This window comes from Brachyhypopomus gauderio, chromosome 14, assembly GCF_052324685.1.
Source record: "Brachyhypopomus gauderio isolate BG-103 chromosome 14, BGAUD_0.2, whole genome shotgun sequence".
In the NCBI taxonomy this organism is placed as follows: Eukaryota; Metazoa; Chordata; class Actinopteri; order Gymnotiformes; family Hypopomidae; genus Brachyhypopomus; species Brachyhypopomus gauderio.
The window spans coordinates 17,691,981-17,705,832 of NC_135224.1; the positions used below are offsets into that span (position 1 = coordinate 17,691,981).

Sequence of the window (13,852 nt, forward strand, 5' to 3'; positions counted from 1 at the left end):
ACTGGTTGTGGACTGATTTTAATGTGGATGCATGTTACAACAAAGGCTGTTTATGGATAATTCTGTAATTATACAGTAACCTCCACAAGTACCACTTCCACTGGTGCAATGACCTCATGATGAATTGTAAATACCATTACTGGCTGCGCACATTAAAACTGTTGTGACTGACGGATTTTCCAACCCCATGAATATTCATGCCAGGTATTCAGATTCACTACGAAGTGTTACTGCCATTTATTTTTTCCCTTACACACTGTAAAATTAACTCACATGACAAAATACATTTAGCATGTGTCTTCAGACACATGAACAACTGAACTGGGGTGAGGTGGGCGACTCGTTACCAGAGCAACTTAGAATGTCTCGTGTGACAGGAAAAGAAATGTTTGTAAATTGGTTTGTCCCAGTGTGTGCTCTCAAAGATCAGCGAGGCTCTCGTTCAGCCACAAAGAACCAGCCGCGGAGCGACGTGGGGTCGGCAGGGGCCGTGACGCGGCTCCGTCCGGCTGGGCCGCAGACCCCCGCCCTTAGACGTGCGGCAGGTGGGCGAGTGTTGGTCCTCCGTCACCTCCGCACAGCCACGACTACACCGCAGCTCTCAGCTGGGAATCAGCTTCATTTTTCGAACGAACTTCTTATTGGACTTCTCTGCCTTAGCCTTCTGTTCAGCTCCTAGGAGGACACGGCAACAGTCATGCTTTTAACTCGACATTTTCTTTTAGGAGGGGCTGCTCACTATGCCAAACCTCCAACTCACCCCACGTCTTATTCACGAACTGAACCGCTGCTCCTTGGTTGACACCGCGTTTCTTCTCCAGGGACAGGACTTCAGCATCTGAGTGACATTGCATTGTTGAAAAACACCTACACTGGCAATGGTCAAAGGCATTGTGTTGTGGCCAAAATAACTTCTCTGCTGTACGGCACATTAAACAAATGCGTATTGTTTGTAATGGCCAGGCGGCTTCGTGTCATCTTACTGGTCGTTCTCTGCGTTCCCGGGCCATACAGGCGTGCGTGAACGAAGTCCTTGGCTGACTGCTGGAGTGAAGGCGTGGGGACGCCGTCCTTTAGCCGCGTCACACTGCTGTTGCCCTGCAAGCTAGAGGGCGCCGCAGGACGCAGACTTGTTATTAGTATGTACACTCGAGCGGTCACTTGATGTACCTCGTGGTACACTTTACTGCTTATGGAAGAGTAAGAAGTTGAAGAGTAAGCATTTACTTTGCCCCGTTTCCAACTTGTGAATCCACGCGTGGACTATTAAATAGTTCATATCAGACAACCTGAGCCTACCTTTTGACTTTGACCGACTTCTTCATTTCTGTTTTCTCCTCTTTGTCTTCATCTACAGAAGATGTGAGGAGGCATTTAGTCAGAATACACGCCTTTTGCAACTTGAAATCTAAAAGTCAATGTTTCAAGCAAAGGAACTAACGGTTTACCTGTGTCATCTGATGGCTTCAGTTGTCTATAACGGGCAGATAACCAACGGTTAGTGTGAACGTGTATAAATGTGTTCGTGTAAATATATTCTGTACAATATGGACACGTACTTCTCAGGCAGTGTTTCAAATTCTTCTAAAAGAGTTTGTGGAAGCCTTTTTTCCTGGAAAACATTAAACATTTTTGTGAGAAATTAAGTGAAACTTTGATTTCATTTCTCATCAGAATTCCTTCCATTGTAGTTAATCCACCCCCCCCGGCATGTAATATCTTATTATGCTAAGCTGTGTACCTTCTGTTTCAGGAAAAACATCTGTCTTTTTCTTCTCTTCTCCTTCAACAGCTCCTTTCCCCTGATGATAAATAACGAGAATAAACTTGTGTGGTGGCTCAAGCAGCGATAAAACAGGAAGTGAGCTGTGCTAACCAGTTAGCCAACGTGATCATAAATCAACACCTTTTGACCGAGTCTAACGCGTCCTTCATGTCCTTGAGTGCGACAGTCTTAGATTCACCAAAGGCGACTTCCTCCGGCCCTTCATCTTCACTGGACCCAGACATTTCTCCGCTAACTAATTTTTCTGGTCTGGAGTGTGATATCCCACGTTGAGGTATCGCCATTTTAAGCCGACAACTCTACGTAAATAATAAAGACAAAGCAAACGTGAAACAGAGAAAAGTGTCGCCACCTTGCGCTTGGGAGTGGGATGTCGTCTTAACTTGTAAACAAGGTGCTAAACATACTGCATGTGGAATGATCGGGTCCTAAAACATTAGCTGGCTGAGGCACGTTGGTTTTCCTTTAACTGTGGTAAATCCAGTTGGTAAATCTCGATAAGGGACGAGATCTTGACGTTTATTATAACCCACTGTATAACCTGCTGGTGGTTTGATCGTACAACCTTTCACGTTTCGCTCATAGCTTTATTAAGAAGGGTACTGGCTGTGTTCTTAGTCCTTAGAAATATAGAGTATTGCTATGTCTCGTTAACTTCCATAATGTTATAGGGAGGTCTAGAATTTAATGTAATCTTATCCTTAAAAAAACATAAATTAAAAGCAAAGAAAAAAGTAATAAAAAATATAACAGTGTCTTAACTTAATGGAATTGGTTCTATTCAAATAACAGCACTTAAGTAGCAAAACAAATTAAATAATAAAATAATCAGTTAAAGTACAAATACTTAAAGAAAAAAAAACAGGTTACTGGTGGAGTAATTATAGTCTATGCAGCTCTGTTATTCTATCCCTGACAGACAATAATTGAATTTGCATAATGTAAAAACAATGATTTAACATTTATCTTTAAATAAATATATTAACACCCTACCAATAGAATACGGTTATACGGCTGGTAAACATCCGCTACAGAACATAGACCAGCCTGTGGTTTTCGACGCAGTTCAACCAATCAGAGTCACAGACAACCTTCCGAACATATTTGGTGCTGTATCAGGCCCAGTTTGACCTGCACCTGACTGTGGTACAGAGCAGCATGCGTTTGTCTTCTTTTGGAGTAGTAAACACAATGTCTAGTTTTGTTATCGCATACTGCGTGACTGCAGCACTCATCCAGCTGGGCCATCCGTCGCCCGTCCTGACGCAGCCCTGCATCGCTCCGGTACAGTGGGAAGGACGGACCGTTGAATACGACCACGGCACAGGGAGAAATTCACGGGCGACGGTCTCATATGATGCACAGAATCAACGAATAAGGGTGTGGGAGGAGAAGAGAGGACACGTCCCTTGCAAGAAGTAAGTGGCCTGTTGCTTTTTGAGCATTACGTGGTCAACAGTGCTGGTATTTTTTTAAAGGAGTATTGTCTAAGAAATTAACTAAATATATATGTAATTTATAATCCCGTGTCGATTATTCTGGAAAAGCAAACGTTATTGCTAGTTATTTGACCTTTCGAGTAAAGTTATTGTGGTACCGTAATGCGGTACCGCAAATATGCTTGTGTGCATTAAGAACACAAATTACGAATCTGCCATTGTTCAACCTGGACAAACTGCTGGCAGGATTAAGTATCGACATATACAATGACTCATCAATATACATTTTTATATTGATTTTTTCCTACACTGAAGCTGCTGCATAGCTGTTCTAGCTTTTCAAAATAAATGTTAATAAATACAACTATTGCTGCATTGTGTAACTATCACTGTCTAACCTCCTCCAGGTACTTTGAGTACATCTACCTGTTTAATAGTGGGGTGCTTTTCCAGATTGAGCAAGTTACCAAGAAGTGTGCTAAACTTAATTTGAGTGATGTTTGGGATCCATACGACATCCCACTGAACTCCACTTATGAAGACCAGTACTTCATTGGTGGGCCTGGAGACATGATTGAAGTTCAGGAGTGGTCTGACAGAAAACCAGCTCGCAAAAGTAAGGGCAGTCTGATCAAATGGAACAGAATTTCTGAGGCCAGAAATTGGCTTGATTCATGGGTGGGCTTTCATTGGTGGGGTTTCATTGTTGTGTATCAGGTCCCTTTTAGCAACAATTTGACCCAGATATTGACAAAGGAGGGTCAGAATGTTTTATATGCGACGTAAGACCTATGATTGTGCTTCCTGCCAGAAGTGAGATCTCTGGTCTGTGTCTCCCCCACAGATGAGAACTGGGTGGGTGTGTACACCTTGAAAGACTGTTACCCTGTGCAGGAGACTTACACCAAGAACAGTAGTGTCACCACCTCCACACGCTTCTTTGACCTGCAGCTTGGTATCAGTGACCCTGGGGTGTTCGACCCGCCGAGCACCTGTCTGTCTGCTACACCGGAACCTATGGTCTCTGACTGCTGAATCTGGTTTCTGCACTCAATCAGTATTTAGCAATCTGCATAGGGAGAAGAATATAGAATATAAGAAGCATAGCTGCACATTAAACTAAGAATTTAAATAGAATGTAGACCTATATACTTATATCTACTATCTACCTACTTAATGTTTGCAACAAGAAACCTACATGCACACATAAATGCATTTTACAGCAGCTCTTATCCACATGATTTACAATAATGAATGTGACAGTATGCACAGTTGCTATGTTCTAATGTAAACTACTACGTTATTTTGTTTTTATTTTTGTTTTAAAATTGTGTTTCAATTTAAAACCTGGAAGCACACTTTGGTCATAGTGCAAAGCACAGAAAGCTTTTTTGTTTCTGAAGCACTGATACTAATGTTTACTTATATTATCTTGTACTGTTTGTTTTAATGCAAAACTGTTTGACACACTGAAACCAAAAATAAAATAACAAAAAGAAAGGTACTAAGCATTGGTAATTATTTAGTTCATGGTTGCAGGCAGCAAGCAGTGTAATGTAGCTTAAAATGGTACATTTACATATTCTCTGTGAGTAGGCGCAAATAAACCAATACTTGGTGTACAGCTACTACACTTCCCACAATTCCTATTTCCGAAACACGTTGACGTCATTTCCCGTTTCTGCACGCTCACGAACGAAGTTTCGCTTTCGTGCTGATCTAGGACCAGCTCCCGTCCCACCGAGGCCCGCGAACCAATGGAAAACAACACGACAAACCGGCACCAGATCAGCAGTTACGACAAACCTCCACCGACACGGACGGCCGGGCTGAGCTAACCTAACCGGAAACGCCGCATTTTGGCACCTAGCTGAGCTGCTTTACCCGAATCTTTGGTCGGTGTAACAACACCTAAAGTGGCAGGAGAGACCGTACCGTCGCCTCAGGTGAGACCGACCACCACGCGACTGTTTATCTGACCTGCCGCGCCGCTAATGTCGCACCGTGGACCTAACACCGCCGAGGAAGGCTGGGTAATAAACAGGTAGCTGACTTTACCCTGGTGACTCGGTGACCGTGTTTGTTTTGATAGCTGGCTGGCTAACTAGCGCTAGCGCTCGTGTTAACGTCTCACCACACGCCAGGTGGGTCGCTAGCTGTTTATCCTGCCATCACATTATTATTGTCACCTTATTAATCATTTAATTACAGCCTTTCGTCCTTTCTTTCTTCTGTTAGTCTAACGTTGTCCGTCATTAGACGTAGTATTTCACGATAAGATGTAATTTTACAGGTCAGCTCGGCAAGCTGGATGTACCTGTTGTCCGATTGAGAAATAACGCCACTTTCTACATACCTAAAACTAAGTTTCTGTAGTTCCTGACGGTTAGTTAAATGCCAAATGGCAAAAATATGCGGAACTTGGTCTAATGACTGGAAATTTTGCAAAGTCAGTAAAATGCTAACAAACTAGTTTTACTTCCTTGATGAGGAATGATAAGAAGTCGCTGTGATAAGGACTCGTTGTGTTTACTGTGATAAATGCAACATGCATAACAAAAATATATTTATTCCATCACATCGCTTTATTTCTGATGCACATAAATATCAGTAAAACGTTTTGGATCCACCCGCAGAGTGTGCTGCTTTTAAGCAGTAACAGGGTTGTAGTGTAACCGCATGTGATGCCAATCTTACCATTATCACTGCCGGTGGGGACCCTAAAATACCTGTTTGTCATTCCTAACTAGCTAAATGATTTTGCTTAACCTGACTGCTGTAGCCTTATTTAGGTCTATGACAAACCCCACTTCAAATAATGTGGAATATAATGGTTCTTCTGCTGTGTAACTGCAGTACTTGATGATGATTTGATCTTGCATTTGTGATTTAATCTGAAGCTTCTTTTTGGATTAAATACACCGATAAAAGCTTCATCATTATGCAAACACCCCCCCCCCCCCCCCCCAATCAACTGTAGTTCTGTCAGACACATGTTGACGCACTCAGAGGGGTTACACTTGTGGCTTTAACCCAAAAATAGTTCCTCCACAGTTGTGGGAAACTGTCTCAATCATGTCTGCCTCTTTTGTTGCAGTGTGTGCAGACATGACTGCTGAGCCCTGCTGAGAGGAAGCAGTGGGCGTGGCTGAAGCGGTGGGCGTGGCTGGCGAGTGTGACTGGTCATGGCGAGCCAATGCAGTAGCGTGGACTCCAGAGCCACACTAAGGGGGTTGGGCTCCATTAACTCCACCGCCTTGTCTGCTCGAGTCGAGTCTTATGAAGGACTGGAGAAGAAATGCATCTCTGACGTCAGAAGGACTTTCTGTCTGTTTGTGACCTTTGACCTCCTCTTTATCACTCTTCTCTGGATCATCGAGCTCAATGTGGGTTTTGGTGTAGCATATCACAACCTCTTTCAATCACGGTTCTCACTAAAGGGAAGAGGAGTGCTGTATCAGTGGCGTGGCCCCTTCAGGACAGACTCTGCGTTCATAGTCATAGAGCATGCTTGCTTAGAGATTTCCCTCATTCTTGGTGTATTTGTGTATTGCTGTTTGATTGCCAGTTTCTTGATAACCTGTTACAGCAGCTTCACGTGCTTGTAAACTTTGCTGAGTAATCCAATAAGGAAGAAGAAAATACTTTTTAAGGCCTTTGTGAGTTATACACAGTCTGCATTTAATGATCGAGCTCATGTCCTCCATATTGTCCTTGTCTCAGGTCAGCGGAGGAATCCAAGACCAACTGAAAAAGGAGGTGTTGGAATATGACTACCATAAATCCTTTTTTGATATTTTTGTAAGTGCTGTGTGTCCTCTGTAGCCAAAGCATGCCACATTTTCCCTCAGGCCCAGCTCTAATGACATGCTGTGGTCCCTGTGCAGGTGCTGGCCGTGTTCCGTTTCACAGTGTTGATACTGGCTTATGCGGTGTGCCGACTGCGCCACTGGTGGGCCATCGCGGTACGTTCACTCCCACTAGTCCTACGGTAATGCACAAGGCTGCGCTTGATTTTGTTAACACAAGGGGGCGGTAGTGCTCTGTCTTGTTGGTGAAATGTAAGAACTTTTTTTTCAATTCTGTAAACAATCATTTTAAAGGGTCTAGAATTCAACGCTAGTCTGATATACAAACGCATATTGATAATTGTTTGTGATTTTGTTCAGTGCATAATTATTTTCTACAGAGTAATAAAAACTGTTGTGTTTCTTTACAGATTACTACATTAATCACCAGTGCGTTTTTGATTGCAAAAGTTATTATATCAAAGGTATTTTTTATTTCACTTTTTCTTTTTTTCATTCCTGTATATGAATAACTTTACTACAAGCTGTTGTTTCTGGCCACATTATACTACAGCCCAGTTTAAGCTGTGCATTTGTGTACAGTTAGAATTATATTGCACTGTAATTCAGCCTTACAATAGTGCAAATAGCATATTTGTTGCTTTGTCATGAACCTGTCTTGGAAAGAGAACCAGGCAGCTAGGACCTTTCAGCAGTGGATTCTCAAACCTCAGGTCAGTGTGAGTGGTGCGTCTTACTGTCTGGCCTGTCGGGTCTTGTGTGTGTGCAGCTGCTCTCCCAGGGAGCGTTTGGCTACCTGCTGCCCATCATCTCCTTCATCCTGGCCTGGATCGAGACGTGGTTCCTGGACTTTAAGGTGCTGCCTCAGGAAGCCACTGATGAGAACCGTGAGTTTGCTGTTCAACTTGTCGTCAGTTCGAGGAGTTTGGCTTCTCTTACTGAATTTGTGTTGGCTGTTTTTTTTTCTGTTTGTGCTCTAGCACAGTCTGCGTTTCTGTTGTAACCAAGCTCTTGGCAGACCTGTTTGAAGGCCTACTGCCCTTGGTGGGAACAACTGTTAGCGCCCAAGGACTGGTCTGAGACGCTGCTCTATAGTGTGTAGCTCTATCTGATGCCTGTGTTTTGCCTGGCAGGGTATCTGACGGTCCAGAGCGCTCCAGACAGAACTCCACTAATATACCCAGGGGCCCAATCAGACGGCCAGTTCTACTCTCCACCAGAGTCTGTGGCAGGTAAGAGACTGATCATGACCAATCAGAAGACAGGACACAACAGCAGCTCTCAACATGTTGAAAGGGCTTAATACCAAAGCTTTATTCACAGGAAGGTGATGTTTTAATGAGTAAATACATTTGGGTAAAGTCCCTCATGATTGATTTATTCCTTAGTTTGCCTTTGTGTAGTTGTGTCACTTATGTTCTGTGTGACTGAGTTCACATAATTATTAGCTGTTGAACCACAGAAAATGTTTCCTGGAAAAGCCACTGAGAGAGTGTAGACGCGGTCGTCATTCATCCAGAGACATTCAGACGAGTTATTATGTAGAAATGTTGCTCACAATAAAACCTATTTCACCGTTTTCACAAGTTTATGCTCAGTGTTAACTCACTGTCTGCAGTTTATTGCACTTGAGTGATTGCATATTGTATGTGAGTTTAAGTGTACGTGCGTAAGTCTGATATGCATGTGCACTACATAAAATACGATCATGTCAGAACGCAGCACTCTCAAATCTCACTGAGGTTCCTTTTTGATGGTTTTGTACATTTTTTTGCACCTTTTTGCTAGTAAATCCACTTGCATATTTTTCAGATTCAGATGAAGATCCTGAGGATAAACACGACCTTGAGAAGCCTTTAGTCTAGCAGGTAATTCACGGACCACGCGTCATCGAAACTGAATTATTCTCTTTTTAAAAACAAACAACCTCCCCCAGTATTTGTAGTATTATTTCATCGTCGGCGATCTCCGCCTTTCTCAGCAGGTTAATGGGGGGGACGAATGGTGGTGTTACAGGCTCGGTGTTGGAGACTCGCGTGACGCTGGGTCTCCGTGTGGCTGACGTGACGGACGCCCCCAGCCTGCCTCCTCTCCTCCGTCAGCGGGGTGTCTGCACTGCCACTCGCCCGCCGCGGTCCGTTCGGACTCCCGCGGGTTCTCCATCGTCCTCTGCTCTGCCGACACTGTGCCACTTGTGCGTACGGCCCAGATGTTTACACGTTTTTTAAATTGGACCGATATCGTAGTTGAGAATGAGGAACGGTCGCCTGTGCTTTCCCGCCTGTATTACACTTTCACGTCGTGTTCAGCTAGCAAAAGGATGCAGGCATAGATCGCCTCCACTGCCCTGTGACTGCACTGTAGCCAAATGTCTTCCATTGGAAACATAAATTCTGTGACTTCTATGTGTCCTAAATTATATATACAGGTTCCAAACGTGACTTGCATTGGCTTAGTGAAGATTAGGACTACTGCTGTGCATATGACAAGCTTGTTAAGGGTTTATTTCTGTTAATTCTGTCTTCTTCATTCAGTCTCTTTTAACATTCTAGCCATTAGTTTGTATAGAAGAGTTTGAATTTACATGTATTACCTATAAGCAGTTTTTTAACCTGCAAATTATCTTGCAAAATAAAGGGCTCACCTAATTTTGCATGATTTTAAAGTGAGCATATTACCGTCATGGGGCATGTACATTAGCATATCCTTAAATATGTGGACTACATTCATTCCAAAATGACTTTAACCATCATTGGTTTAATTTTATTTTATTATTATCTTTTTAGCCAGACTAATTCGTTAGCTTACAGGTAAGGGCTGAATTATCTGATTGTGTTTGGATCCTCCACCTTCGGGCTCTTACCCGCATGGAAATTTATGAAGGTTATTGTTCATGGCAAATGTAATTTGTTTTAATTAAAGTTTGTTTACTTGCTCTGATAGAAGAACACTCGATTGTATGTGTGTTCTGAATATGAATTTCTATAATGTAATGGTTATGGTAGAGGACTGAACTTTCACAGAGTAAACTAGTTCAGACTGGTGTTTACTGATATATAGTTTACTGAGTTTTGCAAAGCGTTGCAGAGACTTTGTTTTTTCTGATGATACCCACAGATATTGCACACATCCTGTAGAAACTAATAGCCGACCGACCCTGCACACTGTGTTTGTTTGTGTGTTTGTATTTGTGTTTTTCTCCTCTCTACATATTCACCTGCTAACCCTCAACCACGCTTTCCTGCCACAGCACTTTCCATCTTAATCACATCTTTGAAGCAAGATGATGGTTTTGGTGATCAAACTAATACCAAATAAGGCAGATGGTTAAGTAGGTGAGAAGACGTGGAGGAGACAGCACGGTGACACAGGGGGAGCTTCTAAATGTGAAGATCTCGCACCTCTGAAGGCTTCCAGCTTTAAGCTTTAACTGCCTGCTAGCATTGCTGCTTTCAGTAGGTTTATTATTTTCATGTCTTGCATGTTTTTTGGTGGTCTGGGGATAATGTGGCTGGGAACATTTTTGATGGGGCCATTTATTAGGGCAGGTGTGTGTGTTTGTATATATAATGCACATAAATACATATGTATTATATATATATAGTAAATGTAGATGTGAAAGTAGAAGTATATTTGCATATTCATATAAATAAATAAAAACGAGGATTTCTCAGACAGGGACTGACAGATTCTGCTTATGTTCAGGAAATGACTAAGATACTAAGTATGTTGCTAAACTCAACCCAAGAAATCTATAATATAGTGGATGTAATCGATTATTCATAAAAAGCTTTTATATCTATTTAATTCTTCATATCTGGGTAAAGCATCCCAAGCTCATTAAGATCTGCTATTAATATGATAAATAAAAACCAAAGTAAAACTGTATCATATGATCTTTTTGTTACAGTCCTTCATGGAAACCCAATTCTGAAATGGTATTATGTCAGATGATCAAGTGGATTTATGTTTTTTATGCAAATTATTTTTCATTTGCATAAATAAACTTCTTCATTGATTTTATTCAGTTGCACTAAAGACATTTTGTAAACTCATAAATTCCAAAGCAGAGAGTAAACAATACACATTGCTGTTTACACTGTATTTTAATGTCTATAAATTATACATGGATGCACACACTGTTCCACAAATCAGTGGAAAAGTGATTCTAAACAAGATTAAGTTTAGGATTTGGGTTGAGATTAGAATTAGGGCTAATATTAGGTTTAGAGTCAGATTTAATTGAATTAAATTAATTTAGATTAATTAATTTACAACTCCATTGTATTTAATTGATATTGAAGAGAAAAACAATATCAAAGTAACAATCATGTAAATGGATAAAAAAGATGGTTTAAATAAGCAGGTAAAACGATCTTTTCTAAAGAGGTTTCTATCATTGGTCTTCATTATTCATGCTGCTGCTATGTTAGTGTAGCAATTGGCTGTTGCTTTTGGCTGGTTTATGATGCGCATGTTGGTGACTGACCTCCTGACCTTTGTCTCTCTGCTCATTATTTAAAGTGTTACGTAAATGATATAGTAAATGACCATTCATTATGCAAATGAAGCACTTTGGTAAGGAGATGTGCTTCTGACTGAAGCACAGGCCTGTGAACTGTGTACTGACTGTGCTGCTCCAGATCAAGCAGACACATTAATACGTCTCTGAGTACTCTGTCTTAAAATTGGGGATTTTCAAAACAATCATATTATTTCCTAATTTCTCAGATTTTAAGAAGTCCAAACCTAAATCGTTTGTGATGAATCCATCATCGATGTCCATGTACTGAACAATCTTGAAGGGTTAATTTTCTTCTGATACCAGGAAGACCACAGAGTCACAGTGGATGCTTTAAATGTAGAAGACAAACTGTCAACTAAAATAAACTCAAACCAATGCAAAAGGACAATGTCAATCAATTCAGTGACAAAGGCACATCCAATAGAAGAATTTTTAAAGACATTTTGAGACAGCAGAGAAAAGTTTGATATGACAAATGAAACCTACTGAAATATTAATCTGTCAAGATTTAATCCAGTTAATCTGCATGGATTAGGAAAATCACCAGCAGAAATGTTAATCTGTGTGCGGAGCTCACAACACCATCAGCGTGTACAGCAGAATGTGAGCAGACAGACGTTCAGCGTAATCCCTCTTACAACAATAGGACATTCTCCAAATCTACCGAGCATAATATACATGATTTAGCAGATGAAAAAAGATTTTTATATAATTAATACACAATAATAAATACACAAAGTTACAAACAGGCCCTAATTTTTTCATATCTCTCCTGCGCAAACGGTATTTGAAACCAAACCCAGTTAACAGCTGAGAACCTCACAAACATCCTGCCACCGCTGATAACTGTAAACCAGAGAGAACTGCCATGACGTTGATGCCATGAGGTGCATGATAATCCCACCCTGTATGCCACAGTTTTCATCATAATCCCACATTACTTCATTAATTAGAATGAGAATAGCATGCATGTGGTAAAATGAGCTGCAAATACATGATAAAGAATTTGGACTGCATAGTAGGATGTAGGCTGGTCCAGATCTTTAAAGAGTGTGTTGCACTGGGAACAGTGGAATCAAACAGCTCCGGGGGATTTTTGGGAAGAAAACATGGGCAATGCCAACAAAATGAACACTAAACACTAAAGTGAACTCACTAGTCCTGCCTATTAAAAGCTTTAGTTAACACATAACACGACTTACACCTGCTCACTATTTAGTGTGTCGGTGTAGAAGTAATTCTGATTGCAATGTATTTATATGTAGTTTGTACTTCTTCCACGCAAAGTTTGAAAGCTTCCAAAATCAGGCTTGCATTGATCAAGCTCCCCTCACCTGAAATGACCCCAAATCATGAAAATGAAATCGTTTGTAAAATTGTTGCAGACTTAAAAAAAAACATATATTTAAAAGTTTAAAGGGTTTTGCTTGCACACTCAAAAATAAAATTTTGCTGTAATAGAACAGATACAGGCTCAAGACTAAAGAAAACCAGTCTGAAACTGCAACGAAAGAGAACAGAATGACAAATTTTGTTTTTATGGCTCTAAAATGTCCATGACAGCATTACTGCACTACAGTGTGTAGTACAGAATGTTGCATCATGGGTTTTGAGTGAGATATAACCGGAGCAGAGTAGCTACCTCTTTCAAATTGGCAGCTGTGGTCTTCATCCTCTCTGCTGTCATCTTGGACAGTGCAGGTGTATTTATTGTCCGCTGCTTTCCTCTGGTTAATGATGAGCATGTGCAACAAATTATACATAAGATAATTTTCTAATCTGGCAGATAATGTTTGTTATGCAGTCTTTACCTTTTTAATACAGAGGCTAGTTTTATCTCCATATTATACATTCTACAGTCAAAATTTCATATATTACATGGTTAGTTTAATAATAATGCCACATATAATAATTAATCCACATTTCAAAAAGTGTTTAGAAAAACAGAGTTTGTGTCTTACCTGTTATGTGAGGTCTTCTCCTGGATCTGAGGAAATTCCTCCGATTACCCCTTTCATTCTAGGACATGGTGACCTGACCAGAAGGTCACCATAAACATCCATGTGGAGCTGTTTTTGCAGGCAGTCAACATGAATGTGAAGTTTTCTCTGGACTAACCAAATATAGTGCAAAGTTACCTGCAGGGTTTTGCTGTGGCTGCCATATTTCAGTCACGCAAATGTTCCCTTCATAAACTGATAAAAAAACATAAAAAGGTTATTACAGAGACAGTTATTCAACCAGACATTATAACCTTACAGACAACTTTTCAGAGATCTGATTTTATTTTGTT

At 41.0% G+C, this 13,852-nt stretch overlaps 3 protein-coding genes across 7 annotated transcripts; 2 read left to right on the top strand and 1 right to left on the bottom strand.

Moving 5' to 3' along the window:
• Nucleotides 1-207: 207 nt before the first annotated feature.
• Nucleotides 208-2,920, bottom strand: nol7 (nucleolar protein 7). 2 transcript variants are annotated; one of them, XM_076972843.1, is made up of 9 exons: nucleotides 2,780-2,920; nucleotides 1,907-2,085; nucleotides 1,742-1,802; nucleotides 1,560-1,612; nucleotides 1,449-1,474; nucleotides 1,300-1,351; nucleotides 984-1,105; nucleotides 761-838; nucleotides 208-675 (listed from the first exon to the last, which is right to left on the bottom strand). In XM_076972843.1, exons 2-9 carry the CDS (start codon nucleotides 2,068-2,070, stop codon nucleotides 602-604), a joined length of 630 nt encoding a protein of 209 aa, XP_076828958.1. In that variant the 5' UTR covers nucleotides 2,071-2,085; nucleotides 2,780-2,920; the 3' UTR covers nucleotides 208-601. The 2 variants fall into 2 exon arrangements, with proteins under 2 accessions (XP_076828958.1, XP_076828959.1); XM_076972844.1 differs by lacking the exon at nucleotides 2,780-2,920 and having other exon boundaries at nucleotides 1,907-2,114.
• Nucleotides 2,921-2,944: 24 nt separating this feature from the next.
• On the top strand, nucleotides 2,945-4,729 carry epdr1 (ependymin related 1). The gene is made up of 3 exons (XM_076972842.1): nucleotides 2,945-3,204; nucleotides 3,633-3,841; nucleotides 4,070-4,729. Exons 1-3 carry the CDS (start codon nucleotides 2,945-2,947, stop codon nucleotides 4,258-4,260), a joined length of 660 nt encoding a protein of 219 aa, XP_076828957.1. The 3' UTR covers nucleotides 4,261-4,729.
• Nucleotides 4,730-4,972: 243 nt separating this feature from the next.
• Nucleotides 4,973-11,057, top strand: stard3nl (STARD3 N-terminal like). Of its 4 annotated transcripts, none has more exons than XM_076972839.1 (9): nucleotides 4,973-5,269; nucleotides 6,323-6,611; nucleotides 6,949-7,026; nucleotides 7,113-7,190; nucleotides 7,445-7,498; nucleotides 7,804-7,921; nucleotides 8,168-8,266; nucleotides 8,847-8,902; nucleotides 9,016-11,057. In XM_076972839.1, the coding sequence occupies exons 2-8, from the start codon at nucleotides 6,411-6,413 to the stop codon at nucleotides 8,897-8,899; spliced, it is 681 nt and encodes a 226-aa protein (XP_076828954.1). In that variant the 5' UTR covers nucleotides 4,973-5,269; nucleotides 6,323-6,410; the 3' UTR covers nucleotides 8,900-8,902; nucleotides 9,016-11,057. The 4 variants fall into 4 exon arrangements, with proteins under 4 accessions (XP_076828954.1, XP_076828956.1, XP_076828953.1 ...); XM_076972841.1 differs by having other exon boundaries at nucleotides 4,973-5,171; nucleotides 9,019-11,057; XM_076972838.1 differs by having other exon boundaries at nucleotides 4,976-5,171.
• The last annotated feature ends 2,795 nt before the right edge of the window (nucleotides 11,058-13,852 follow it).